The 26,622-nt window shown below is 47.6% G+C and overlaps 1 protein-coding gene across 1 annotated transcript in view; it reads left to right on the top strand.

The window, feature by feature from the left end:
* The window catches only part of LOC309973975 (metabotropic glutamate receptor 7-like), a gene marked incomplete at its 5' end in the record, with an annotated part of 96,067 nt that extends 71,964 nt beyond the window's left edge, over positions 1 to 24,103 (top strand). Inside the window, one exon of the mRNA XM_082858437.1 lies at positions 23,975 to 24,103. Within this exon, the coding sequence (XP_082714563.1) occupies position 23,975 (1 nt within the window). The 3' untranslated portion in view covers positions 23,976 to 24,103. The remainder of the gene's footprint in view (positions 1 to 23,974) is intronic.
* Positions 24,104 to 26,622: the final 2,519 nt, after the last annotated feature.

The following is a 26,622-nucleotide window of genomic DNA, read 5'->3' as shown; positions in this document are numbered from 1 at the left end:
CCAGCTGCTGGCTTTGTGCCGGGGGCCCTGCTGGAGGCTGCCACCAGTCAGTGTAGGGTGCAGGTCTCCGCGGTAGGGCTCCTCTTGAGCCCTCAGAGTTGCTGGGCCAGGAAGTGGCGGTGGTGGGCCACGAGTGCTGGGGTGCAGTGTGTGTGTGTGTGGTGCCGGACTGGCAATGGTAGGTGGACTGCCTGGGGCCTCTCAGGATGGCCAGGGCGTAGACAGGGCCACGAACTCCAGATGTCCAGAGCCAACCTCCATTTGGGGAGGGAGGAGACACCCTTGTGATCCACCCCCCTCCGCCTTATCCCTGTGGCTCAGAGGCTCTGGGGCAGCTGGGAGGTAGGAATGGTCCCTGTGGGAGCTGGTGAGAACTGCCTATGGGGCCCCTCGTGTCCGGAGCTGGGACCAGCACTGGAGGGATCCCCAGGGACTGCCTGGGAGGGAGGAGGGAAGGAGCCCCCCTCCCACCCATCTGACAGGAAGCTATGGCTTCGTCCAAGGCCTGGCATCCCCCAGCCCTTCCCTCCTGGATCCCCAGCATCTCTTCCATTGGTGAGGGGATGAGGGAGGTGGGCACTGAAGCTTCCTCTCCTACAGGGCCTGGCTTTGGGGGGAACGGTGAAGTGAAGGCAAAGTGAGGCCCCCTGCCTCCCCCTACGCACGCACACACAGACTCAGCTGCAGTGAGGCCCTGCTTTCTCCTCTCTCTGCTCTGGGGTCCTTGGCTTGGGAGCCCAGGGGAGGGGCCACTTCTGCAGCTGGCTGGCCCCGAACTCCCAGGTCAGCCAGCTGCTACTGAAGCTTCCAGAAGCTGCAGCTCTGCACCCCCTCCCCGCCCCCTGAGCCAGGAGAGGCCTTTGCTGACCTGGGGGAGGGTGTCTTGGTGAGCGAGTGGGCACCCTTAGAAGGACTAGCACAGACACCCAGACAGATGGGTGGCGGAGCAGATGGACAGAGACACCCACGCACAGGCAGACGGAGAGAGACAGACAGATGGACCAGGACTGGGAGAGACGGACATACAGAGGTGCTGGCAGAGACAGGAGTCGGAAAAATGGAAGGGCCTGGGGAGAGAGTAACAGACAGAGAGAGACAGAGACTTGGAGACAGGGAGATCCAAGGGGGGAGACAAGGTGACTGAGATGGGAGAAGGAGAGATACGGGAGAGAGAGGGAGGGGCAGAAAGAGATAAAGAAAGGGGGAAACCCAGACCGAGAGAAAGAGAGAGGAGAGACTGAAGGCTACAAATCACAAACAAGGATTTGATGAGAATCTGGAAGGTGTTTTCTCCTGCTTCCCTCCCCAAACCCCCAGGCCAGCCAAGTCTCCATTCCTTCCACCCCCGGCTCAGTTTCCAGCTGCTAAAGAGGTCAGGGAGAAAGAGAGAGAGGAAGACACACACACACACACACACACACACACACACACACACACACACACACACACACACACACACACACACACACACACACACACACACACACACACACACACACACACACTCCCCCCAGATCTCAGAGACCCCTTTCCCCTGATTTTGTAGGGGGAGGGAGTTGCGGAGGGTGCCTCTCGTAGCCCTGACCCCTACTCACAAATGTACATACCCCTTGTCTCAGAAAATATCCCAGAATACTTCCCACTCACTCCCCACTCACACTCACCGTGTGTCTCCTTGTGTAAGTGCAACCCCCCATACTCTCACCTGTCCACAGGGGCCTGGCCTCACACATACTCACAAATACACATTTTGTGGCATACATGTCTCTGCTCTCACACTCATCTTGAATCTCACAAACATAACCAGTGAACCTGTCCCTGTGCTTTCTTACCCATACAGGCAGTGACACACAGGCCTCATCGTGGCTTCTCAAAACATGTTGATACACACACATACACAGTCACACTCTCACACAACAGTGGCAGTCACCCCAGAGCAGAGAGAGGACTCTTTCTCTCTGGAGGGGAAGATCAGGGTTCCCAGGGAGCCATGGTGGGGGGGTATGCCCCCCACTCTGACCTAGCTGGCAGGGCAGGGAGGCAGGAGACACTTTCAGCCGGTGGCAGCCTTCCTGCAGGGCCTGGCCTGGACACAGAGAAACTGGCTGGTGTGAAAGAGCTGAGAGCTGGTGAGAGTGTGTATGCACGTGTACAAACGTGCACGTATGTACAGGTATCAGGGATGATGAGTGTCTGTTACAATGTGTATGAGAGAGACTGAGTGCATATGAGGTGGGATATGGGTGTGACAGGGAGATCCACTCCCCAAGGTGTGTGGAGTGTGTGGGTGTGGGTGTGACAGCTACTTGTCGGGTATGTCTGTGTGGAGGCATGCATATGTGACAGGTGCATGTGGCTGTACCTGGCTTTGCAGTGTGCGGGTGTGTGTCATGGGCGTACACATGTGAAGGACTGGGACTCTGGGGCTGAGGGGCATGTGTACCAGGGTGCAGTGTTCTGCAGGCGTGAAGGTGTGGGGGATGTTTGCGTGTGAGTGTAGTGTAGGCAGGGTGCATGGATGAGGGGGTAGCTGCCTGTGTGAGGCTGTGAGCTCATAGCCTGGGTTGGAGGGCTGTTTTCCAAGGCAAGGATGCTGCTTGAACAGAGGCCACCGGCATGAACACATGCGAAGGGGCTCCAAGGCACACAGTTGGGCGCTGACCCAAACGACGTACAAGGACAGACATACCCGCCCCTGTCCTCCCTCTTCGTCTCTCCTGGCGTCAGTGGTTTTCAAAGGAGCCTCCACGAGGACTGTTTGCTGTGCAGTTCCCCCGACCCCCCAGCCCGTGCCTCTTCAAACACAGGGATGCCCTCCAGGCAGCTTTGTGGAGGCTCCTGCCTCAACCATCTGAAGGCAGATGGGTGGGCTGGGATCTGCTGCTGCTCTCCCAGGGAGCGAGGAGGCGGCACTGCTCCTTCGGCCTGGGCACAGGAAGAGACAGATGGACTGCCTGTCTCGACACCCGGACGTGGGGTCTGGGGGTGGGCGGGCACCACCGGCAGAGGGGCTCTAGCGGGCAGCCCCCAGGTGGGCCCGAGCAAAGGCCAGGACTCTGCCCTTCACCTCCTCAGAGGGGCACCCGCCCTCACCCCACAGCCCCATCACCTGTCTGGGCACAGGGGCCCAACTCCAGCCCCTTGTACCTCCTAAATACACAACCACTTCCCCACTCACAGCTCCAGCACCCCTAAACACACAGCCCCAGCACGCCCCCAAACACACAACCACCACATGCCTACCCACCCAAACACATATTACAGCCCTAGTACTTAACCAAAACCCAGATGTTTATGACCCCCAATATACCCCCAGACACCCCAACACACACACAAGGCTTCTACCACATCCTGAAACAGATCAACTCTTCCTCCAATCCCAGCACCTCCCCAGATACACCCAGGACCCTACTGTAGCCCTAATACCTTCCACACACTCAGGTTCTCAGAGTCCCAGCACCTAACCAGACACCCACAGACTCTCCCGACGGCCCCAGCGTTTCCCTCCGTTGCAGCTCATCACGTCCCCAGACACATTGATACAGCCCCCTACACCTTTCCAAACTCTCCCCGCGACATACACGTACACACACCGCCTCAACACCCACGCGGAGGAGGACACCCCTGTAGCCACACCATTTACCTCAAACACACAGACACGGTGCATCTTTGAACAGTAATGTCCCCTCAGCTTCTCGTACCTTCCAGGCCGTGCACGTGCATGCACATCCCGCACATGCACACCCCCCCCCCCCAGATCCCAGCACCTCCGCAAACAAGCAGTCCTCTGTGTGTTCCCCAGCAAGCTCCAGCTCCAGTACTTTCCTCAGCTATCCAAGGGCCCAGGGACAGCCCCCACCCCTCTCCAAACACCAGTCCCGCACTCATACACAAACACACAGGGCCCCAGCCCAGTCACCCCTCAGAGCAGCTCTGCCCTGCGCCCACACCTCACCCTGCAGCCGCACTCCCACCATCACACGTTCCAGCACAGCCTCCCTCCTCAGCGCTCTCCATCACCGCTCCCCCACCCCACCTTGTCCTCCCCAGCCTCCCTCCCCCAACCTCCCCCCAGATAGCCTCAGCCTTGCAGACACACTGGCCCACTCTTCCGTGCTCTCTCTTATTCTCGGCTGCCTGGTCCTCCCCCACTTCCCAGAGCCTCCTCTGCCTGGGGAGGCATCTCCATCCCCCCTCATTGCCCCAGGCCTTTCATTCCTGGACAGTGAGGCTGTACATCTGGTTCAAAGCTGCCCCACCCAAGACCCTGTGCTCTGGGCACCCTGGCCTGGGCTTTGGGGCTTTGGGGCCTCTTTGGGGGCTCTTGGCACCTGGTCATCCTGGTGTGTCAGCCAAGAACTCTGAGTACCCAGCCATGCCCTGACTCTGTCGTGTATGGGTGGGGGTGGGGGGGTCTGGAGCTTCAGGAAAAAAGATGGAGAAGGTGCTGGCTTGATATGCTTCCACTCCCACCCCACCCCACCCCCAGATCCGGGCTTGGGGCTTGGTCTCCCTGGGAGTCAGTTCCAGCAGTGAAGGTTACTTTACTAGATGCATGATTTTAAACGGAATCTCCACCATCTGTTCCACCCCCTAATTACAGATGCACAGAATCCGCCTCAGAGGGCAGCATGAGGGGAGTGATTTAGAGGCTGCTTCTGCCTGCATTAGGGCTGGGGAGACTGGGGGGGGCTCTGGGTATTGCTCACAGCCCCCCAATCCCATCTCTTTCCCAGGGGCCCCTCGTGCCTCTTCTGTTGTTGGGGGAAAGGCTCCTAGAAAGGTGCCCCGACCCCCTAGACCTGAAAGAGGAAGCAACTGCAATGCTGAGGGAGGGGTCCCTGAGAGATCGCCTGTGTCCCAGGCCCCAAGTCTGGGGAGGCAGGCTCATTTAGAGCCTTAAAAAATTCAGTGGATCGATCTCTTGCCTGCTTCTTGTGCCCTGGGGAGCCACAGGCGCTGGCCTGGCCCAGCTGTCTGCCCACCCCAGGGTAGCAAGGATTAGTGAGGTTAGGGAGGGGGCGGTTAGAGCAGAGGTGGGGACATCCAGGTTTTGGCAGCAGAGGATGTGGCCAGGCACGCCAGGACCCACCAGGTGTGTTTGCACGTATGTGCCGGTCCTCCTTGGCGCAGCTGGCAGGCCCGACCCCAGCTTGAGCCTTGCCCTGTGGGGCTGGACGGGCACCAGGGGCCGGAGGGGATGGGCCAGGGCCTGGGCCTCAGAGGGTTCCGAGGGACACCCCGAGGATGGGTCTACCTTTGCCCGTGGCTCCGGGGACCTGGGGCCCCGGCCAGCTCGCTGGTGGTGGTGGCGGCCGCGGGCACGCTGCGGTAGAAGCTGGAGCATTCACTGTGGGGAGAAAGGGAGAGAGGCCGGGCTACAGGAATTTTAAAGATTGCTGCAGGCAGGAGGGTCTCTGGACCCTTGTGGAGCGGGCAGTCATGCAGAAGTAATCCTATCGCTGCCTGCCTGCCTGGAGGAGAGGAGAGGAGAGGGGGCTGGGAGGGGAAGGATGGCGCAGCCGCCCCTTTCCCACCTCAGCCTCTGCCCCAGCCAGCTGTGGAGGGAGCCCGGGACCCCAGGGGGCTCCCCCGGGGAGGCACCACCCTTCCACCTCGGCCTGTGCCCCCTGGAGGGGCGGCACCGCAGCTGTTGCTCGGCTAGGAGCTCTGGGTTTTATAAATAATGCAGCTTGGAGGTGGGGGCCAACTCAGCCTTGGGTCACCCACTGTGGCATCATCTCCAGCTGGCAGTCCTGTGGCAGAGCCCCTCTGCCTTCCAGCCTGCTGCTCCTCTTTTGCTATGTGAGTTTGGGCCAGAGGCCCAGCCTGTGTGAGCTGGGCCAGGGCAAAGGAGTGTGGAAGAACCCAGAACCCCCTGTCCTTTTGTACCCCACCCCCACCAGCCTTCACAGGTTAACTGGCCACTGGCTCAGCAAATCCAGGCTGGGAAGGGATGACCCGCTGTACAGGGGCCTCCCCAGTTCCAGCCCCTCCGTTTTGCAGATGGAGTAACCAAGTCCAGAGAGGGCAGGGATGGCCAAGGCCAGCCAGCTGATGAGCAGCTCCTTCCTGTCCCATTCTGCTGTCAGTCAAGGCTCTTCTCAGCCTCAGCTCAGCTAAGAGCAGGGCCTGGGGGACGGGGGGGATGTTTGGGAAAGTGGTTGCGGCTGAGACGTTGCCATGGCGATGCTGCAGGATGCCGAGCTGAAGTGGGGGGTGTTACAGGGTCTCTGGGGCCCCCAGCTCCACACCCCTGTGGTCTTCTCCTCCCCATCTCCTGTCCCTCACCCAGAGGCCTGTCAGGCAGCTCCGGTGACAGGCTGGGTGGGTGACAGGTGGTGCAGGTGATGGGCTGGGTGGGTGACGAGCTGGGTGGGTGACAGGTGGTGCAGGTGATGGGCTGGGTGGGTGACGAGCTGGGTGGGTGACAGGTGGTGCGGGTGCGAGGCAGGCAGGTGACAAGCTGGGTGGTGACGGGCCCTGCTGATGACAGGCAGGGGGTGTGGTTGGCGGGGATGCTGTCTCCTGGCTGGTGGCCTGTCGCAGCCCCCCACCCTCAGGCGTGTGCACATGCACAGACTCTTGGCTCAGAGTTTGGGGCTAAGATACTAATGAGGCTTATTACGTGTGGGGGGGCAGGTGCCCAGGCTCACTAATGAGAGGCCTTTAACGAAGAGGGGAGACAGCTGGGGGGCTCTGAGGTATTTGGCTGGCCCTCCTGGTCTGGAGGATGAGCCCGGTCGGGACCCCACCTACCCTTCCCCCCGGCCACTTGGCTTTGTGTTAACACTACCCACAGTCATGATAGTTACCACTGTCCAAGGGTTTGCTACACTGGCCGAGCCCTTTATGTGCGTTTTCTTATTTCAACTCAGCAGTCGTGGGAGGGAGGCACTATTGCCCATTTTATGGATGAGGAATCTGAGGCTGAGAAGGCAAGGGACTTCACATAACAAGTTTCTGTTGCAGCTGACATTTTAATCTTAAGTCTTTCTGTCCCCAGAGCCCGTGCTCTTAACCATCCCACCAGTAACACTCAGGTCTTGGCGCAGACCCCGACCTTCTCTCAGGGCCTCAGTTTCACTCTTCTGGAAAATGGATGTGCGGTGGAGGAGTGAGCACCATACGTTCTTCAGCTCTGACTTGGGTGGCTTCAGGAGCTCCTCCAGATAACTGCCAAAGCCTCACCCCATCTGGCCCAGATTCTAGGTGACACCCCTGGACTGGAGAGAGGGCAGGGCTTAGCACTGAGGGAGCGGAGCTGAAGGGGGATGCCTGGGGTATCCAGACCACTTCCTGCATTGTGTGGTGGGGAGGCTGAGGCTTGGAGAGGAGCAACAAGGGCCCAAGGCCACACACCCTGTAAGCTGTAGGGCCCCGTGGGATCCCAGGTCTCCTGGCCTGTTGGAAGGGCGGGGCTGGGAGTGGTGCCAGAGCTGGGAGGTCACCTCCTCCTGGACCCCACCCACCAGCCTAGCTTCTTCCCTGGAGGTTGTGAGCCCCTACATCCTGGGAGGATGCAGGGGGCTGTTGGCCACCTCTTTAGGGCCATGCCCCTTCCCTGTCAGTCTGGGCCCGTAGTGTCAGTTGATCTCCTCCCTTTGGGGCCCATTGGGGTGGAAACTCCCTGGCAACAGCTGATGGATGGGTTAAGGCCTTGTCATTGACCTGGGGCCACAGCATGACCCTGGAGGGACCAGGCTAGGGCTGGGGGGCTTGGAGGGGAATTTAAGGGAGAAGAATTAGGGTCATAAATCTTGGAGCGTCTGGGTTCTCTTCTCCTCGACCTTAATCTCTTACCAAACCTGCTCTCCGGCTGCTTATCCAAGTCTGAGGGTTGAGGGGGGTCCACCTGCCCATTCCCCTCTCCCTCCAACTGATGCCTCCTCCCCCCGAAATTGCACCCCCTATGGGGAAGAACAAGTTGCAGCCACTGCCGCTGGACAGAATTAAGAACTTGTGTGTCTAGACTACTGGATTTGGCCTCTGATTCATAACGGTAGGCAGGGCAGAGAGCTTCACTGCCTCAGTTTCCCCAGCCTTGGGTTTGAAATCCTCTCCTGGTGCCTGACTGCTCAGTCAGGAAAGAGTGCTAAGACCAAGAGGGATTTCACAGCTGCGGGACACATGGCCCTGTCCTCAGAAGCCCCATTCTGAGATAAGCAGCACAGTCCTGGCCTTGAGAGCCCTCAAACCCAGAGGTGAGGTCTTGAACTCAGGCTGGGTGTGCGCTGAGGCTCAGGTAGGGAGTGGGTGGTGCTGGTGGCTGGTCTGCTTTCTGAAGCAATGGCTGAGGCTGGGGAGAGGCCAGAAGAAGGGTGGCGGTTTGCCTGGGGGGCTGAGGAGCCGTGTGTGGTTGGGGGTGGGAGCCTGGAAGGGTCTGGCTTTCCCATAGTCCCGGGCAGCTGTAGCCTGAAGTTCTGGGGCCCTCCTAGCTCCCCAGGGAACCCGCTGCTGCCCGGCCCTGGGGACCCAGGCGTCCTGGCGGGTGAGGGCGGGTCTCCGGCAGGTGCCCTGCCAAGCCTCGCAGCCTGCTCACCAGGAATCTTGTTGCTGAGAGATGGAAGATCCAGGTCGGGCCTGCAGCTCATCCCTCTCCTCCGGGAGGAGGAGGGGCCCAAAGATTGCTTCCTGCACCCGCCCTCCCATCTGGGGCAGGGCCCTCCTCAGCAGTGGGTGGGGCTGTGGGGCCCAGGACAGGCCTCTAAGGCTCCGTCACATGTCCTGGAGCCTAGCCCAGCCAGCAGTGGGCACCGGGGCACTCTGGAGGCAGAATGAGCCTGGTGTGGCAGAGGAGAGGCGGGGGTAGGGTGCTGAGGCCACAGGGGGCCCTGCATAGGGGCCTAAGCCTGGCCCTGGCCCCCACTGGCTCCCCCAGGGCAGAGGGTGAAGAGTTGGTTCTCTCCCATTATGGGAGCGTGATTTTATTCCACGTGTCACGGAGTCTGAGATTAACTTGCTCACCAGTCTGTGACAAACCCCTCACACCCAACACACATACACACACAGAGGCACAGAGACACACGGAGATCCTTGGTCTCACAAACGCACCTTCCACAGACACACATAAGCATTTCCATGCTACAACGCATGGCAGACTCTCACATGCAGATACACAAGCACACACTCACACTTAAAGATACACTGAGATCTAGATCCACAGTCTCCAAAGCACAACGTTCTCCCACTCACACTAAGGCCACACAAACAGAGATACAAACAGGCGGTCCAGGGGGATGCTCGCAGCCCTACTTAGACATGCACAGATCAAGGACGCCCGGTGCCCCACAGGCACAGATACACGTAGACACACACAACCCCAGACACAGTCTTGTGGGCAAGCCTAGACCAACCGCCACACACACTGAGACAAAGGCCCAGATACATACAGAGACAAAGACAGGCACAGACACACAGCCGGCAGCACGCACACAAGCACAGGCGTGCACACCCGGACACAGACAAAGACAAATAAATGCCCAGAGGTTTTGCTGTGGACAAAATGTGAGGCGCACACACACATCTGGGCCTCCTGCTCGACCTCTCTACCTGGGGACGTGGTGATCTGGCGCCCGTGGCTCCAGGGAGAACTCTGAGGAACCTTCTGCTCGGTCAGAGCCCCCCACCCTGGGCCCAGGGCCAGCCCCCACCTCTGGCTCCCGGCCCGTGGCCGAGGCCATGCAGCCACACCCTCAGCAGCGCCCTGACATCCTACCTTACCCTCCGCGTCGTGCACACTCACGGTCACACCGTCTCCTCCTGCACGTGCTCACGACACCCTCCACGCCCGCACACTTACGGTTTCTCCCTCACACCCCCCTCAGGTGTCCCCTCCTTGTTGTCTTTCTCAATCACTGTCCCCACCCCCTCGCCCTGCAGACATGCACAACCTCCGGCACAGCCTTCGTGGCCCACACCCTCGCCTTCTCACGCAGACCCCCATGCACAAATAGAACGCACGGGCTCTCCGCCACAGACCCACAAGCCACGTACACACGCTCCTTCACATACTTCCTCAGCACCGCTCTCACAGACTGATTACAAATGCAGCACACTCAACACACGCACACTCCCCCGCATATATCCCCACCGCCTTCTCACATGCGCGTGTGCGTGCACACACACACTTTCAGAGCCTCCCTCACACCATCACTTTCCTTCCTCTGTCTCTCACAAACACTCCCTCTGCCAAGAGCGTGGCTCTGCTGCAGAGCAGCCCCTGAAGTACTTGTGACTGTACTCCACCACGTCCTTGGCCTTCCTGGCCTCAGTCTCTTCCCTTCCACCTCCAGCCCTGCATACTGTGGCCTTGTATTCTTTCGCCATTTCTCCGTTTAGTCAACAAGAATATATAGAGTATTCATTTATTCATTCAACAAATGTTGACTGAGCACTGATTATGGGTTAAGCATTGGGGATACTATGATGACACAGGTCCTTCCCTCGTAGAGCTCTCAATTTTGTGTCCAGTTCGTTTGCTGCTTGTCTCATCTGACTAGAATGGAAGGTAACCCTTGATCTTGGATGTTGAGAGATGTGTAGGAGTTCACAGGAGGAAAAGTAGGGGAAGGGTGTTCTAGGCAGAGGGCAAAGCATGTGCAGAGCCTACAAGTAAATCAAGGTACAGTAGGCTGGAAACCGAGGTGATGCTCAGAGACTAGAGGAGAAGCTGCAAAGAGGGAAGAAGCCAGATGTCACAGAGTTTAGATGCCATGCTCAGGGGTTTAGATTTTGTCTAGTGGGCCACAAGGAGTCATGGGAAGTCTTTAGTGACAGGACAGGGTGAGGAAATGATGGTGGTCTGACCTAGAAGAGGTGAGTGGGAAGGAAAGGAGACTCATATAGGCACAAGAACCAGTGGGGTTCCAGTTCCAGAGCTGTGACCTCAGGAAAGTCACACAACCTCTGTGACCTGGGTCCATCACATGAGGATGGGAGACAGTACCAGAGCCGGGCTTATGGTATATGCTCGGTAAACAATAGGCATTATTGTCAGTTATCGGTAGGACATGGCAGGGCATCAGATGAGGAGGAGATTTTACTGAGCACCTACTGAGTGCTGGGTACTGCGCCAGGTGCTGGGGCCCAGAGGGGAGGTGGTCTGCGGCTTCAGGAAGCTCACACACCGTAACCACAGCTCACGTGGACAACAGAGCGCGGGGTGTGAGGGTGGAGGCAAAGCACCTCGGAAGGTTAGAGGAGCATGAGGGCTCTGGGTGGCTCACGAAGGAGCTGGCATTGAGCCGGACCCTAAAGAGGCTGGTTGAACTTGGGCAGGCAGAGGTGGGAGAAGGAGCTTCGGGGAGAAGGAGCCCTGTGAACGACAGCCTGAGGGCAAGGGGTCTAATCCGGCTGTTGTGTGGGACACAGGAAGGGGGTGTCGTGGGATGGGATTATGGAGGTGAGACCTTGGTGGCCAGGCTAAGAGGGGGGGTCAGCACAGGGTGAGCTGCACTCTAGAAATCCCATGTTTTGGTGGTAACATGGAATGTGTCCATTAGAGACTCTGCTCCAGGCTCCGCCAGTAAGCCGTTGCCCTCTTCGACCTCAGTTTCCCCATCTGTGTGATGAGTTCAGTCTTGTTTAGGAGGGAGTTCCGGTATCATGTCCTGGGGCTGGCCTAGCCTACTTCGTTGGGCATCTTCTGGCCTGGGATTCTGGGTCTCAGCAGTGCTTCCTTCCTGAGCACCCTCAGCCAAAGAAAGGAGCAAAATGAAGGGTTCCCCAGAGGCAGGTTTTGGGCGCTGCAAATGAGGGGCCAGGAGCTCCACACGGAAGGGAGGGGTCTTTGCCTGGATCTGACTCCAAGCCCCAGAGGGAAACCAGAAGAGAATGTCAAGGTCCCTCTTCCCTCTCGCCCTGACCCGTGTGGTGGCAGATGTGGGCCATGTGCCCAGTCCCTGGTCCAGGGGGTATCAGGACTATTCTGCCCACTGACAGAGGAGCAGGGCTTGGGTTCAAGAATGTGGCCCAGGGCTTAGAGTCCCCTGGGGTTAAGGAGCCAGGAGGCCAATCTTAGGGTGGCAGAGCCAAGTAAACGCCCATGGGTAACAGGGTTCATTTATATTTGGTGTTGCCAGGAGTTGTGGTCTAAGGCAAGTCCTGGTGACACCCAAAAAAATAAAAAAAATAAGAAAAATGCTGATTTTATAAAGACTGCTTGCTTCCATAGTTAACAAACTTATGATGGTACCGATGGTTGGATACTACTCTTAGAGATGAAAAAGGTCTTAAGGAATCTTCCATATTCCATTCACCAATCTGTGTTCTTGTTCAAAGCAAAATTAATTCCTTTCAAAAGTAACGTATTAGCTTAATAATAATTTTTAATCTTAATCTACCTGTGAGAATGGGAATTTTGGGTAGGAAAAAGTGACAGAAGATGGGACAAAAAGAGAATTCATAGAAAGACAAAACAGAATTTTTTAAATGGTGGGTACAAACTTCTGTTTCCAACTATATCAGTTTACCTTAGGAAAACATACTAGAAAGGCCAGATAAATCATAAGCAACATTTGACTGTGAGCGTTAGAAAGCTACTGAGGTAGCCATGACCTAGAAAAGTAAAATAGAGAAAGAAACTCACTGAAGTGAGAACAATATTCTGCACATGCGTTTCTAGCCCAGTCATTTAGAAACTACTGATGAAGAGCAAAAGTCTTCAAAAATGTGGCTCCTAAGAGGTAGAAAAGCCAGTAGATCTTAGGACAATGTCATAGGACTAAGGAAACCAGAGTTGGAATTGAGAAATAACAAGGCAGCTAGAATTTTAAGGACCAAAATCACAGAGAGAGTAAAGATTCAGAGAACAGAGCTGGATTCAGCAACAGTGTTCCCTTGCAGTATTTTCCATGTATAAAAGGTAGACAAGACAAGATGCTAAGAAGTCAAACAAAAGCTAACTGAAGTCAAAGCAAAGACTTAGTTGGCTCATAATGCTGAAGAGACAAAATTGGCGTTCAGAACTTATGAAAGATTTGTGGCCCAATGGAAAACTAATGATACGAATTAGGACACTGGAAGTCTCTACATATGTGTGTGTGTGTGTGTCTGTGTGTCTGTGTGTGTGTGTGGGTTAGGAAGGTTGATGCAACATCTACATTGAACCTTATAAAGAAGGAAAATGAGTATGAAGTTGGTCCAGGTGACTGAGGTGATCTTCCCCTCTGCTCCCTACCTAAGAATAGGAAATTCTGTCCTCAAGAAAATACAGTTGACCCTGGAACAATGTTGGAGTTAGAGACGCTGACTCCCTGTGTAGTCAAAAATCCACATATAACTTTATGGTCGGCCCTTCTTATCTGTGGTTCTGAATCTGAGGATTCAACCAACCACAGATCATGTAGTACTGTATTACTTATTGAAAAAAAAATCCATGTATAAGTGGATCTGTGCAGTTCAAACCCAGGTTGTCCAAAGGGCAACTGTAATGTCATTCAGATTCTCTACAACTTGTCATATCCCAAGTCTGGTATTCACTGAAGAACCACCAAGACTACCAAGAAAAGGAGAATTAGAATAAAAAACAAAACAGAATCAGAATCATAGATAACCTAAACATTAAAGTTCATACATATTTTGGTAAATATTATCAAGTTCAAGAAAATAGATGACAAGGTGAAGAATTTAACTTGACAACTAGAAACTAGAAACGGATTGAAGTTGAACTGATAGAATTAAAAATTATACTAAATTTAAAACTCGGTAGTGGATTGGACACAGGTAAAGAGAGGTAAGTGAACTGGAAGATAGAGTAGTAACAATATTAAGACTAAAGCACGGGAAACGAAAAGAATAAAAAGTACACATAAGCGCATTTGAGACATATGGGTCACAGTAAACATTTTTATCATATGTGTAAACTGGAGTCCAAAGAAAAAAGGAGAGAGAGATTGGGATGAAAACAATATTTCAGAAATATTAACAGCTGAGAGTTCTCTAAAACTAAAAGGAATATATGGAGCCATAAATCAATAAGCACTAAAAAAATGCAACAAGAACAAATACAAAGAAAACCACACCTAAGATCACCACAGTACAATTCACGAATAGCAAAGAAAAGCATGACATCTTAAAAGCAGCCCGACCAAAACGAGAGAGATTACTTTCAAAGGAACAATAGGATTAAGATTACAGTTTACTTCTCAGCGAAGCTGAATGGATACTAGAAAATAACGGAATAACATTTTTTTTTTTTTTTTTTTTTTGCGGTACGCGGGCCTCCCACTGCTGTGGCCTCTCCCGTTGCGGAGCACAGGCTCCGGATGCGCAGGCTCAGCGGCCATGGCCCACGGGCCCAGTCGCTCCGCGGCATGTGGGATCCTCCCGGACCAGGGCACGAACCCGCATCCCCTGCATCGGCAGGCGGACTCTCAACCACTGCGCCACCAGGGAAGCCCCGGAATAACATTTTTAAGTGCTAAAGAAAAGAGGTGCCCATTGGGAATTCTAGAGGCAGAGAAATTGTTGTTTGGAAGGAAAGATGCAATAAGGAAATTTGCAGACAAACAAAATTTAGAAAATATTTTCTCATCAGAACTGACTGAATTAAATTATAAAGGGAGACCTGCAGGCAGAAGGAAGATTATCACAGATGAAAATAAGGACTTTATAAAGAATTATGTATAACAGAAAGGATAAATAAATGGATAAACCTAAATAAAATCTAACAACACAAAAGGGTAATAATAAAATATATCAAAAATTAGAATGCATTAAAACAAATGGAAGAGGAAAATATAGTAAAAGAAATTTAAGATCTCAGCATTGCCTGAGAAGCAGTAAAAGAGCTAATAAGTCATGGTACATGTGTAACTGCTACTTATGTAAAAATAACAAGCTAATACAAGGGAAATGGAATTTGAAGATATCTCAAAGGAAGAAAGAAGAGCAAAAGGAACATAACAAGGTGGGACAAATAGTAAACAAGGAGTAAACAATCTGTAAGAAAATACATTAACTGTAAATACTCAAAGGACAAGGATTATTGAAACAAAAAACCTAATTCTATGCCACCTACAAGAGACAAGAGTCAGAAAAAAAAGGATTCAACAATTATGGCATAACAACAATAAGCAAAATTGAAGAAGATTTTTTAATGTTAACATAGATTTGAAAGCAAAAAGTATCACTGGCGATAAGGCAGGATAATAAAACCCACTGTTACTTTACAAGGAATATATTATAAATCTAAACTTCAATGCAATATATGAAGGGAAATTCCAAAAATCTAAGTAGAAATAGGAAAATCTGAATTACCTAGATCAGTAACATAGAACCACAACAATAAATCAGCAGATTATAGAAGATCTGAATACCATCATTAAAAACTTTGGCCTAAATTTATATAAAACACTCTACCAACAATGATGGAATATATATATCCCACAGAAATTTTTAGGTGCACGTGGCACATTTATAAAATTGACTATATTCTGGTTATAAAACAAGACTCCGAATAAGCAAGAAATTTAAACCTATATAACCAATATTTTAGCAAATAGTTGGATATTAAAGACATACTTCTGATCATTATGTAGGTCAAAGATAAAGTCGCAATGGGAATTAGAATTTTATTAATTGAATGATAATGAAAACATCCCATAACAAAACCTGTGGGTTGCAAATAAAGCTGTGGTCACAGAGAAGTTTATGTATTCCAGTTATACTCTCTAAATGTAAAAGGGAAAGGAATAAAGCAACTAGAAGAGAACTTATCACCCTGAGGTAGGCAGCTCCTGAACTGTACCTGTTGGGGAAGGCAGGGCAGAACTTCAGGAGGCCAGCTGGGAGCACGGTGAACACCATCTCAGGAGCAGTCTCCAAGAAAGAGAATTTAATGTACAAAGGGATGACTAATATATATTTAAGAGCTAGCACCCTGACCCTTCTTAAGGATGACTTACGTTGCTGGGGAAAAAATAAGAAGTGCTCGATGTAGAAGGTGAATAGCTTTATAATTCCCAGGAGAATCTTGGTACCAGGACCACACAATGAAGAACTTGGGAGTCCCCATGGCTAATCCAGCAGAGAGAAAAGGAGGAACAGAGATGCGAGAGAAAATAAAGGGAACTCTTGGTGCAATTCGGTGCTGCTGCAGGCCCAAGTCCAGGTATGTGCTCTCTATCTCCACATCTTAAATAAAAGCCACCATGTTCCTCAGTCTTTCAGGTACTTAGAATTTCTCTTTAGAACCTGAAAATGGGGTCAGGTTTCCTGTCTGCATTGCTAGAGTACAAAATAGAGGCAGGATGTTTGAAATAGTTCTCCATCTGGCAGAGGAGGCCTTGAAGCTGTGAGCCACTCGCTGCAAACCAGCAGGACATGAAGGATTCTTGAGCAGATCTGAAGCTACTGGGAGGCCTTTGAGGAGTTAAATCCCATCGTAAATACTGTACCTTCAGTGGCCCCTTCTCCCTCTCTGTCCAGTCTTCCTCCACTCCCGTGGGGGCCCCAAGGGGTTACATGAGCACTCTTTGACTGTACTTGGTGGTCCCAGAACTTGACTTGGGCTTGGAGACTTCCAGGAAAAGTCTGCCTTCCATCTACTGGCTTGGGTTTCTTGGGCTCTCTGCTCCAGGCTAATCCCTTCAACCTGCTTTTTCCATTTCTGCCAATAATCCCCCTCTCCAGACCTTCCTAATGCTCTTCTGGGGCAGGGGGGAGACTTACTGAGGGCAATATTTATTTCTAGAGGGAGAGGTGACCACATGGCTTCACAGTGGTCGTTCCCTTGATTATTCAGTTTCTGTCTAGATTAGTCGTGGGTGTTTGTGCACCCCAGCCTCACCCCCAGGAGGCTTTAGAACACTGTCCTTGTCTCAGCACTGAGCCTCTATCTAGCCTCCTTCCCTCTCTCTCCTTACCCATCTTTACCCACAGACTCGCAGGCTTTCTGGACCTCTGAGGAAGATAAGCACTTCACAGAACCTCTGCTACAGAACCAAACATATTGAAATGACTCTTTACGAAGATACTGAAACAACAGAAAAAGAATACATGACGATTGTTTCTCCTGAGGGTTCAGTTACCTAGGGGGCCTTTAGCAAACTTTGACTGATAAATCTAACCTTTCCTTCCTTGGCAATAGTTGATCACACTGTGAGGAAAACAAGTTAGAGAATGGAAAAATAATATTTGGATTTCAACGAAATAATAAAGATGCAGGGACTATCTTTGACTTTTGCAAGGTAAGAAGAGAGTTTACATTTTGATTATTTGATGGCAGGAATCCCTTTTAAAACAGGGCCAGTCTGCATGATGCATTTAAAAATCAACCTTTTCAAATATAGCCATAACCCCCACAAGATTCTTGATTTCTCTGGGGTCAAATAAACCATCACATCTCACAGTGGTGCCCTGTATATGAAAGTGATAAACATAACCTGGAAGCACGGCAGTGGCTAAAACTATGGAATCACGGCAGTGACTAAAACTATGGAGCAGCCATTCGCTGAAAGGATTTTTTGCTTTTAATTCATTGCATAAAATGCTAATGTCCAAATTCAGGCAGGTAGATCTTACCAACCATCAAGAGCTTCAGCCCTGCTAACAGCTAAGTATGCACTTTTAAACCCTACTTTGACTGCTCCAGAAACTTACTGAGTTTCGTTAATGCCTCTGTTACTATTTCCTTTGTGTCATTTTGTTTTTCTTTAAAAACACAGCTGTGTGATCTTGGGGAAGTTATATTATTTCCTTGAGACTTGGTTGCCTTCTCTGTGAATATCTGGGTATAATTTTAGTATTGCTCAATAAAATTTTTGTTGATAATGAAAATATTCTATATCTGTACCATGCAATGCAGTGTTCAGTAGCTACATGGAGCTAATAAACATCTTTGAAATATGGCAAATGCAACTTAGGAACTGATTTTTTAATCTTATTTTTAAATTTGTTTAAATATAAATAATGCCACGTGGCTAGCATCTGTTGACAGTACAGATCTACATAATATTTTAAGGACACTCTCCACTCAAAAACTCTACCATTCATTAACTCAACCTAAATATTTTTGCCCTCTGACAAACAAAAAACAATTTATGCTTCCCTTGAAATTTTCTGTCAAGACCTTTATCAGTTTGGGGACATTATATTCTTAAAATTGACTTTGCTTTATGAAACTTTAATAATGCTGGAGTTTCCTGCCCTTGGTACCACCTTTGTGTTGATGGGAAATATTGTGGATGATCAAGGACCATTTCAAGAGATCATGGAGAGAAACCTCCTTCTGGATTTAATTTCATTATGAGGATGTCAAAATGCTACATTACTTAAAATAAAACCCGTACCGTTTTTATGCTAAGTTATATTCTACATGTAGATGGAAAAATGTTAAAAAGATTTTTAAAGAACTGCGCATCTGTTTTTGAAGCTGATTTGGCTGTTCAAGACTTGCTAGCACTTTACCCATCTCAGTACTATTTCACTTAGTAAACAAATGCAGTTGCCATAATTGCTGCTTGTGTGTCTGTGTTCCCTTCTAGGCTATATGTTTTTGAAATTAGATACAATATTTATATCACAGCGCCTATGTATAGCACAATACCCATTGCTAATTCAGATTGTGTTTTAAGATATGAGACAAAATGTAAGACTTTTATTATAGTCATAAACATCTAGCAAACCAACCAGAAAATAAAAGCTAATTTTCAGTTGCTTGGCCGAGAACAAAAAAGCGAAGAATACCTAGTGCAAAACCATATCTCTGCTAACTACTGTTGGATTTAGAGCACACACATGCTAAAAAATATCTTCTTATCAAAGATTTGAGGTTAGACCTGAAGAAATTATATCAGAAGTGAAAATAATCATGTGGTCTGACCAGCGTGGATCACACAAAGTAAGTGTATACTATATATAAAGTAGATAGACTACGAGGTCCTACTGTATAGCACAGGCAACTATATTCAATACCTTGTAATAACCTATAATGGAAAAGGATCTGAAGAAGAAATACATATATCGGAATCACTTGGCTGTACACCTGAAACACAACATTGTCAATCAACTATACTTCAAGTAAAACAAAACAAAACAAAAAACTAAGTGTAAAGGGAAGTATAGTTTTATAAATTCACCTCTGATATCCAATGGACCAACTGAAAGACAACAGAAACTACAACTATCTAGGAGACAGGACATGGCCAGCAAACCAGGCCGTTACCCTCGGTAACGGTCATACCTGCCAAAAAATATACAGACTAGCCTGCATTCATGAATACATAGGAATTCTTCATTTATCTGGCATTGTTAGGCAATGAGGTATTGTATGTTAGGAGAAGTTTTTTTAAAATGACAAATTGAAGAGGAGTTATTTTAACCTTCACTCGGTAATTTTTTTCTAAAATTAAGAAATGTATCTACTGGTGTATCTAATGTTTCCTTGATAACTCGGGGTCATCAGTTCAATCAACGTTTGCATGAAAAATGCAAATGGAAACAAGACAGGCATGCTTACTGAAACTGAAAATGACATAGCAATGGCTGGAATAACTGATGAGAGAGCAAGAAAAAAGCAGAACTGAAAACAAACCGTGATCAGGAAACAATCAGTCAAGTTCTGACTTTCTGTACTTACTTTCAAAAAGACATACCACAAATCCCAACGAGAGACTCCAGCATCATTAGCTGTCTTTCTCCTTTGTTTCCACCTTCCTTTCCTTTTCCTTCTACCCTAGATTGTTCTAGGAAGTGTTTATAGCTCCTTGCAAGACACATTCTAATACTTGCTTTCTCTCACACAAACTTCACAATATGTCCATGTGATAAATGGTGTGGAGGTAAAAGAGAATTCATCACAGGGACAGCTCCTACGAAAATAAAATTAGAAACTAGCTTCTAAACATGCAGAGAGAAGGGCGTGGTGTCAGGCACTAATTTCCTTGCGAATTCCTCTCCATTTCTAATAGACGTTCTTCTTTACCAAGATCCCTTTTTATTGGTGTCCTATTCCAGACTGCTCCACTCCGCCCATCCTCATCCTGTAAAATACATTCACACTCTTTTGTGACCCTACTTATTTGCCCATTAAATAATCAGTCATAGAACTGTCGGAATTAAATACAGAGTGAAATTAAAATACTGGAGTCAGTTGGAGGGTTTAAGCAGCTCCACCAGAAAATACTGGGCAAGGATTTAAAAGAGGCTGCGTGGGACTTGCTCTTGTCCAAGTTCTTTCTCAAGAAGTATCTGAAATAAGCCTAAATTCAGAGTTAATCAGACTGGCCTGCTTTCTCAGGTGGACTGGAATTCTGCTCTTTCCCCTCAACTCCCTGATGTCAGTGGTACTTTCCGGAGAGGACGTGGACTTCTCTGCCTACTGCAGAAGCTCAGTTCCCCCCAGGTCCGCTCCCTGTCTGAATCCCACACTTGAGGCCAGATGCCAGCATTCCCAGAACATTTGTGGTCTCCTTTCAGTTTTTGACCTGCTCAGATTGAGTCCCTGTAGACTCTTCCTCAGCTTGAAACCTGATCTTCTACCCCTTCCCTGACCTTGATGGTTACCTTCCTACTTTAGGCCTCAGGTGCTTTAGCTATAAAATGATATATTTGCCCTTAATTCTAAAGTCTTCTTTCTAAAGCACTACAAGGTGGTGGCTCCTTGAAAATCTTTCTCTTTGCTGGTTTTAATTTTGTAGAGAATTAAAACCCCAGCCACTCTAAAAGACAGTAAGTTACATTGGATAAGGAAAGTGTGCTTTTGTAGTTAGATTAACAGGGATGGAAGACGACTTAGTATGTTTTAAGATACTCATGATCCGTTCTCGTGAGAGTCGGGGAAGAAGGGGAAGAGAGTTAATAAAATACCAAACAATTGTGACAAATTAAGTTCACCAAGGTGTAGCTGATTAGTTACTACTTGAATAAGCCACACAAATCCAATTCAAGTTGTCCTTTATTTTTCTAAGAAGGATCCCAGTGAACTGAGTCCCATGTTCAGTGACTCCACGTTCAATGGCTTAGTCTTTAAAAACTGTTATGTTGCTGGAAGCAGAAATATTGCCCATCAGTCCTAATTGATGTTTAGCTATCCCGCACATCTGAAATAAATTTATTACTTTGCCTGATCTCAGTGTAATACATTCTAAAGGGGCAAAGAGCACACGAAAAGTTATGGAGTCTCCATCTTCTACACTAAAGTGTGCAATAAATTACATATTATTTGGCCGTGAAATTCACAAGCCGTAGAAACCACACCATTAGCAATGTATACAGTGGTAAACAGCAGGTAATGAGAATAATATAAAACCAAACAGACTGTGTAGGTTGGCACTGCTGCCAATAAAGCAATCATTAAATGCATTCATATGCATCTATGCTAGGTAAGCTCTTTAGGGCAATTGCTATGAGTTCTACATACCTGTCAGGATATTATATATAACCCAGTTTCTATGCCCTTTATTCAGAGACGCTGAGAAAGGGTTACTCTGGGTAAATTCAGACCTTTTCTCAATATAGAATTTGGTCAACATGCGTTCTGAACAGCAAAATTTCACAGTATTTTCCTACACTAATTGCCACCTCAGCAAATGCAGGATTAAGTATAATGGATTATAAGAAGTTAGAAAGGAAAGATGGAAGAAAAGAAGGAAGGTACAAAAAAGGTGGATATGGAGTACTTCAACATTTATGTAGAGTGGACCTAAAACTAACCTGAGGTTTCCCTGAATTATTAGCATATGCTATAGAAACTTAAATGAAAAAATAAAAAAACCCAGCAAGGGAAACTCAAAGATTCTTTGTTTTTTCACTTTACTGCATATACACGTCCATCTTAAACAATCTATATGCTTATATCCAACAAGAGAGCATTGTTTTGCAAGGCTATTTGGGTTCTATCAGCATGTAAAGGTCAGACAACTCAACTTTAGCAGAGTTAGCCTTCAGGTGAATAATTGCTTCTTTCAGGTTGCGAGCATTTGAATTCTCCAGAAATGTTTCCCAAAACATGAAAATTAAAAGAGTCCTAGGACAGCATCCTTTAGAAGTTTTATAGTATCAAGGTTTTTGGAGGAGGAGTATCCTTGTCCATTATCAACACAATGATTCCAAGCAGATCAATTTATGCTGAGAATATTATATAACAGAACCCACTTCACTTCCATTATACTGACAATGATCTTCCTTACTTCAACCTTGTGCTTCTTATAAAGTTGAAAATACTGAGCCAAGAACAGACAGTGACAATGCCAGAGACTCATATGTACCTATAGGTGCCTTCAGACAACATCAGCCACCCAGGCTAAAGTCCTGGTTTAAAACATCCCAACATGAATGAATCTCAGAAACCATATGCTGAACAAGTGAAGCCAGATCAGAAGGGCACCTACTGTATTATTCAACTTACATGAAATTCTAAACTGGGCAAAAGTCATCTCTAAAGATAAAAAACAGATCCGTGGTGGCCTTGGGGTGGGAGATGGGGATACTTTTGCAAAAGCCTGGGAGGAAACTTTCTAGGGTTTTAGAATTGTTATCTATCTTTATGGGGGTGGTAGTTATACAAATGTATACATTAATTAAAAGTCACTGAGCCGTTGATGAAAAATGTCTGCATTTGATTGTATGTAAATGATACCTTAATAAGGCTGATTACAAAATGAACCAAAACCAAAACAAAGCAGAAGAAAAACCTCTCAAGACCTTAAAGAAAATACATTGTTTTCTTCCAGGGTACCAAATTGGAAATGAGGCATTGGTCTGTTCTACCCTCAGATTATCCCTAGGATTATCTAGTCTATTTTAAAGCACTAGAGTCCCCTATCAGGAAAACTCACCCCATGTTTAATTACTTTGATTTCTTCTGCGCCTCTTCTCCCAACACAGTGAAGCCATTCACGGAAGAAAAACCAGCTTTTTCCAACTTTGCATCACCATATATTCTTTGCAAAGCTATTATTTGTGGAATAAAATTTGGCGACATTTTGTAAAAATCTAGCGTTTTGAGCCTTACAAATCTTAACAGTTAACCTATTGCCTCCACTGGAATTTGGAAAAAAAATTATTTTGAAAATGAATAGCTGAGAATTGACATTTTTGCTTTTTGTGATTTTCTCTTCCCCTAAGAGAGAAGTGAGTAGGAATGAGAAACACATACATAAAGAAAAAAAATTATCTTGCTGCCTTTGCATGGTTATAATTTATAGGAGGCCCTTTTCAACAATAATCTATTATCAGAATCAATAAAATATAATCTCCATGAAGGCCAGGCCAGGATATTTGTCTCTTTTTCAGCAGATTGCAATACAAACCACATTCATGGATATGCTTCTTGATGATCTTTGTAATACTGGAACAGTTGCCCATTTCCTCATGCCTCTTCACCTTAACTTCAACCTGGTTTTTCACCAATGACCTCACATTTCCTTCTCTATCACTTGGTTGTGGGCCTCTTTTCCAACTCCAACTCCAACTCGCATTTCACTCTGGCACCAAAGGAAGACTCACACCTTCCTGCTTTTTAGTGATACTTCAAGGTCATTACCATATTGTGATCACCCTGAAGAATAGCCAGACAATTGTTATTTCAGAGCCATCTGACAGTTTGTCGCTCTAAAAATTAACTAAGGACCGCATTTGTCAAAAATATCCTAGTTTAAGATTTTGGTAATACAGCAACAGTCATTCCGAAGTCATTTATGACAATCAGTGTGGGAAGCACCTTCCTTCAGGAAGATCCTTTGCCATACAATACTCTTTCCCTGTCTGGTAATAAGGAAGCACGGCCTAGGAAAGTAACCTTTTGTGGAAAGAAATACTTGGCTTTGAGAAGGCTTGAAGTTCATACATTTTTCTTGAATTAGATTCCCCATTAATTACTTTATCCACAAAGAGGTAATTATCAGAGTTATGTAAGCAATTAAGGAGATGCTACTCCACATTCTTTCAGCTTGTTGACCTTTCTCACTTTATTTCATGTGGCTATCTGAAACATAGGTGATTTACATGCCTTTCTTTTTTTTTTTAACAGATTTCTGTGTGTGTGTGTGTCCCCATGATGAAAACATCATTAAAGTAAAATATCATGAATAGACTCTTAAGAAGCAGAGTCTACTGAAAGTCCTGGAAAATATGAAAGCACTAATATTCATGGACAACTCTACACTCTGAAAGTTACTCCAAATATTGTTGACCTCTCTTTTGTCTAGGAGTTTTTCAAATTTTCTACCACGATCATTTGTTAGTTTTATAATTACATAATAAAGGCATTACATCATACAATCTTTTGTTATCCATTGCAGTTTTAAAACTATTCCTTTCCTTGTCCTCAGCAGATATGTCATAGATTACTAGTACACAAGCAAAGACTTTCAACATAACAGTACTTTATAGTGAGAAGAACTATACTGAGCTATCTCTATCCTAAGACAATGCACTAGGAAAGCACTAGGAATTCTTAAGCACTAGGAATACAGAGATGATCAAGGGGCAAGTTCCTTGCCTTCGAGTATATATGATCATTATAGCAAATGCTTAAATAGCACTTAGTATATAACTCACCACAGCAGTCTTATTATCCTCCTTTTTAATAGGTGAGCAGAGGAAGCCACAGGGAAGTCATAGGGTAAAGCCAGAATTTGAACCTAGGTAGACTAGTACACTCTCCACGGCTTTAACTACTACATTAAAATATATATATATATAACTCCAAGTATTCCAAAGTTACAAAACACTTATCTACCAAAACTCAAAAAGGAGCACACAAACTTGCATAGAAAATAAACATGTGGGCTTCCCTTGTGGCGCAGTGGTTGAGAGTCTGCCTGCCAATGCAGGGGACACGGGTTCGTGCCCCAGTCCGGGAAGATCCCACATGCCGCGGAGTGGCTAGGCCCGTGAGCCATGGCCGCTGAGCCTGCGTGTCCGGAGCCTGTGCTCCTCAACGGGAGAGGCCGCAACAGTGAGAGGCCCGCATACCGCAAAGAAGAAAATAAACATGTAAAAGTTCATAAATAAACCACAATATAACCTGCTCCACATAATATACTGACTGCAGTGTCCTGGGCCTCTCCCATCCTTAGGTAGCCGGAAATTACAACAAAATAATACTTTTCACCTTTGGAAGCCACACCATCTCTCATACCAACTGACCAGTTAGAATTAGAATTGGAAATTAACCTGAATATCATAAAATATATATATATAGCATTAGTGATGTAGAATCTTTGTTTAAAGACAATAACTTCAATAGCAGAGGGAACTTTACCATTGCAGGCTTCCGATAACCTCTGTATTTCTCAGATTTCATGCTAAATCATAAAATGCCATATTGTGTCTGAAGCTATTTTTTCAATAGTCCATTTTCTTAAATGGACGAGCAAAGCCGTAAATACTGAGGAACATTTTGGCTCCCAAATCCTAAAGCCATTCTGATTATGCCTGGGTGATCATGGGGACGTCATCGGAACTACCAGAGGACTGGCTGAAATACCAGTGTTCTGGCCAGCTTACAAATTAGAAGTTATACAGAATCCAATTTTATTTTTTTCTTAAGTAATTCCTATGAGGCTTTTAGGATGTCAGTGTAAAGTCCTTTCATGTGTAATCTTTATCCTTTAGATAGGGAACAATGCCAATCCCTGTCATAAATACTTTCACAACCTGACACTGAAAATCCATTGCAGGGCATAGGACCTGCAAATAGGATGTGAATCACACACATCCACTCATTCAGACAATCCACAAATATTCATTTTTAAGTCTACTATATGCCAATAATGTACCGGCCTCTCAGATGCTAAACCATGCTAAATGCTGAAACAGACATACTCAGTTCGGGCCCTCCTGGAACTTATTACCTACAGAAGTGCCTTCGTTGTAAATGGTCAGGTCTCAGCCAATGCTATTATCATCAGCAGGTGACCAAAGGATAGAGCTTGCTTCCCTTCAGAGGTACAAAACAGTTCTTACACTTGAATGGGATGCAAAGAATAATCTGACTTCTGTTCACCGGGGCATGAATTCAACTGTCCTTGCAGAAGAGATAACAGATGGTGTGAACCCCAGATCTAAGAAAAGGGCCAGGCACACGATAAGTATTCAGCTTTCAAAAACAAATGAATAATCACTTCCTCTCCTAGATCTTTACACCCTTCCTCTGTTGGCTACTTTCTCTCAGCTTATAAACATCCTCAAATATACCCACTTAAAAAAACTCTCAGACCTATGATTCTTTGGATATTCTTGTGGATAACCTAAGTCTCTACCATGCCTTCAAACACCTGTCCTCCCAAAAGCCCACATCTGTACCTTGGGCCCAGACCTATCTACCAGGCCCCTCTAAAGCACTGAAGATGAAGTAAGATCCTCTCGCCACCCCCAATCCCTTTCTACTGTGCTCTGTATCTCTCAAAAAGATGCAGCTGTAAACTGTCACCCACGCTTGCTGCCCTCCCTTTTCTAACTGGTCACCAGGCCTCACCCATTCTCTCTCAGATCTGCAAAACCCGGTCCCACCTTTTATAACTTAAGTGGGACCCTTAGATTACAATTCACCCTGCACCCAATCAACTGCCTTCCACATGGAGGTCCAAGTGAGCCTCTAAACCAGAATTCCATTTCACTGTTCTTTGGTGTTTCCCGCAGCCTTCAGGATAAACATCCAAACTTCTGACAGGA

The sequence above is a fragment of the Leucopleurus acutus genome, assembly GCF_964270905.1.
Source record: "Leucopleurus acutus genome assembly, chromosome: 17".
In the NCBI taxonomy this organism is placed as follows: Eukaryota; Metazoa; Chordata; class Mammalia; order Artiodactyla; family Delphinidae; genus Leucopleurus; species Leucopleurus acutus.
The sequence above is the reverse complement of the archived record's forward strand: the minus strand, read 5'-3'. Positions and strand labels throughout refer to the sequence as shown.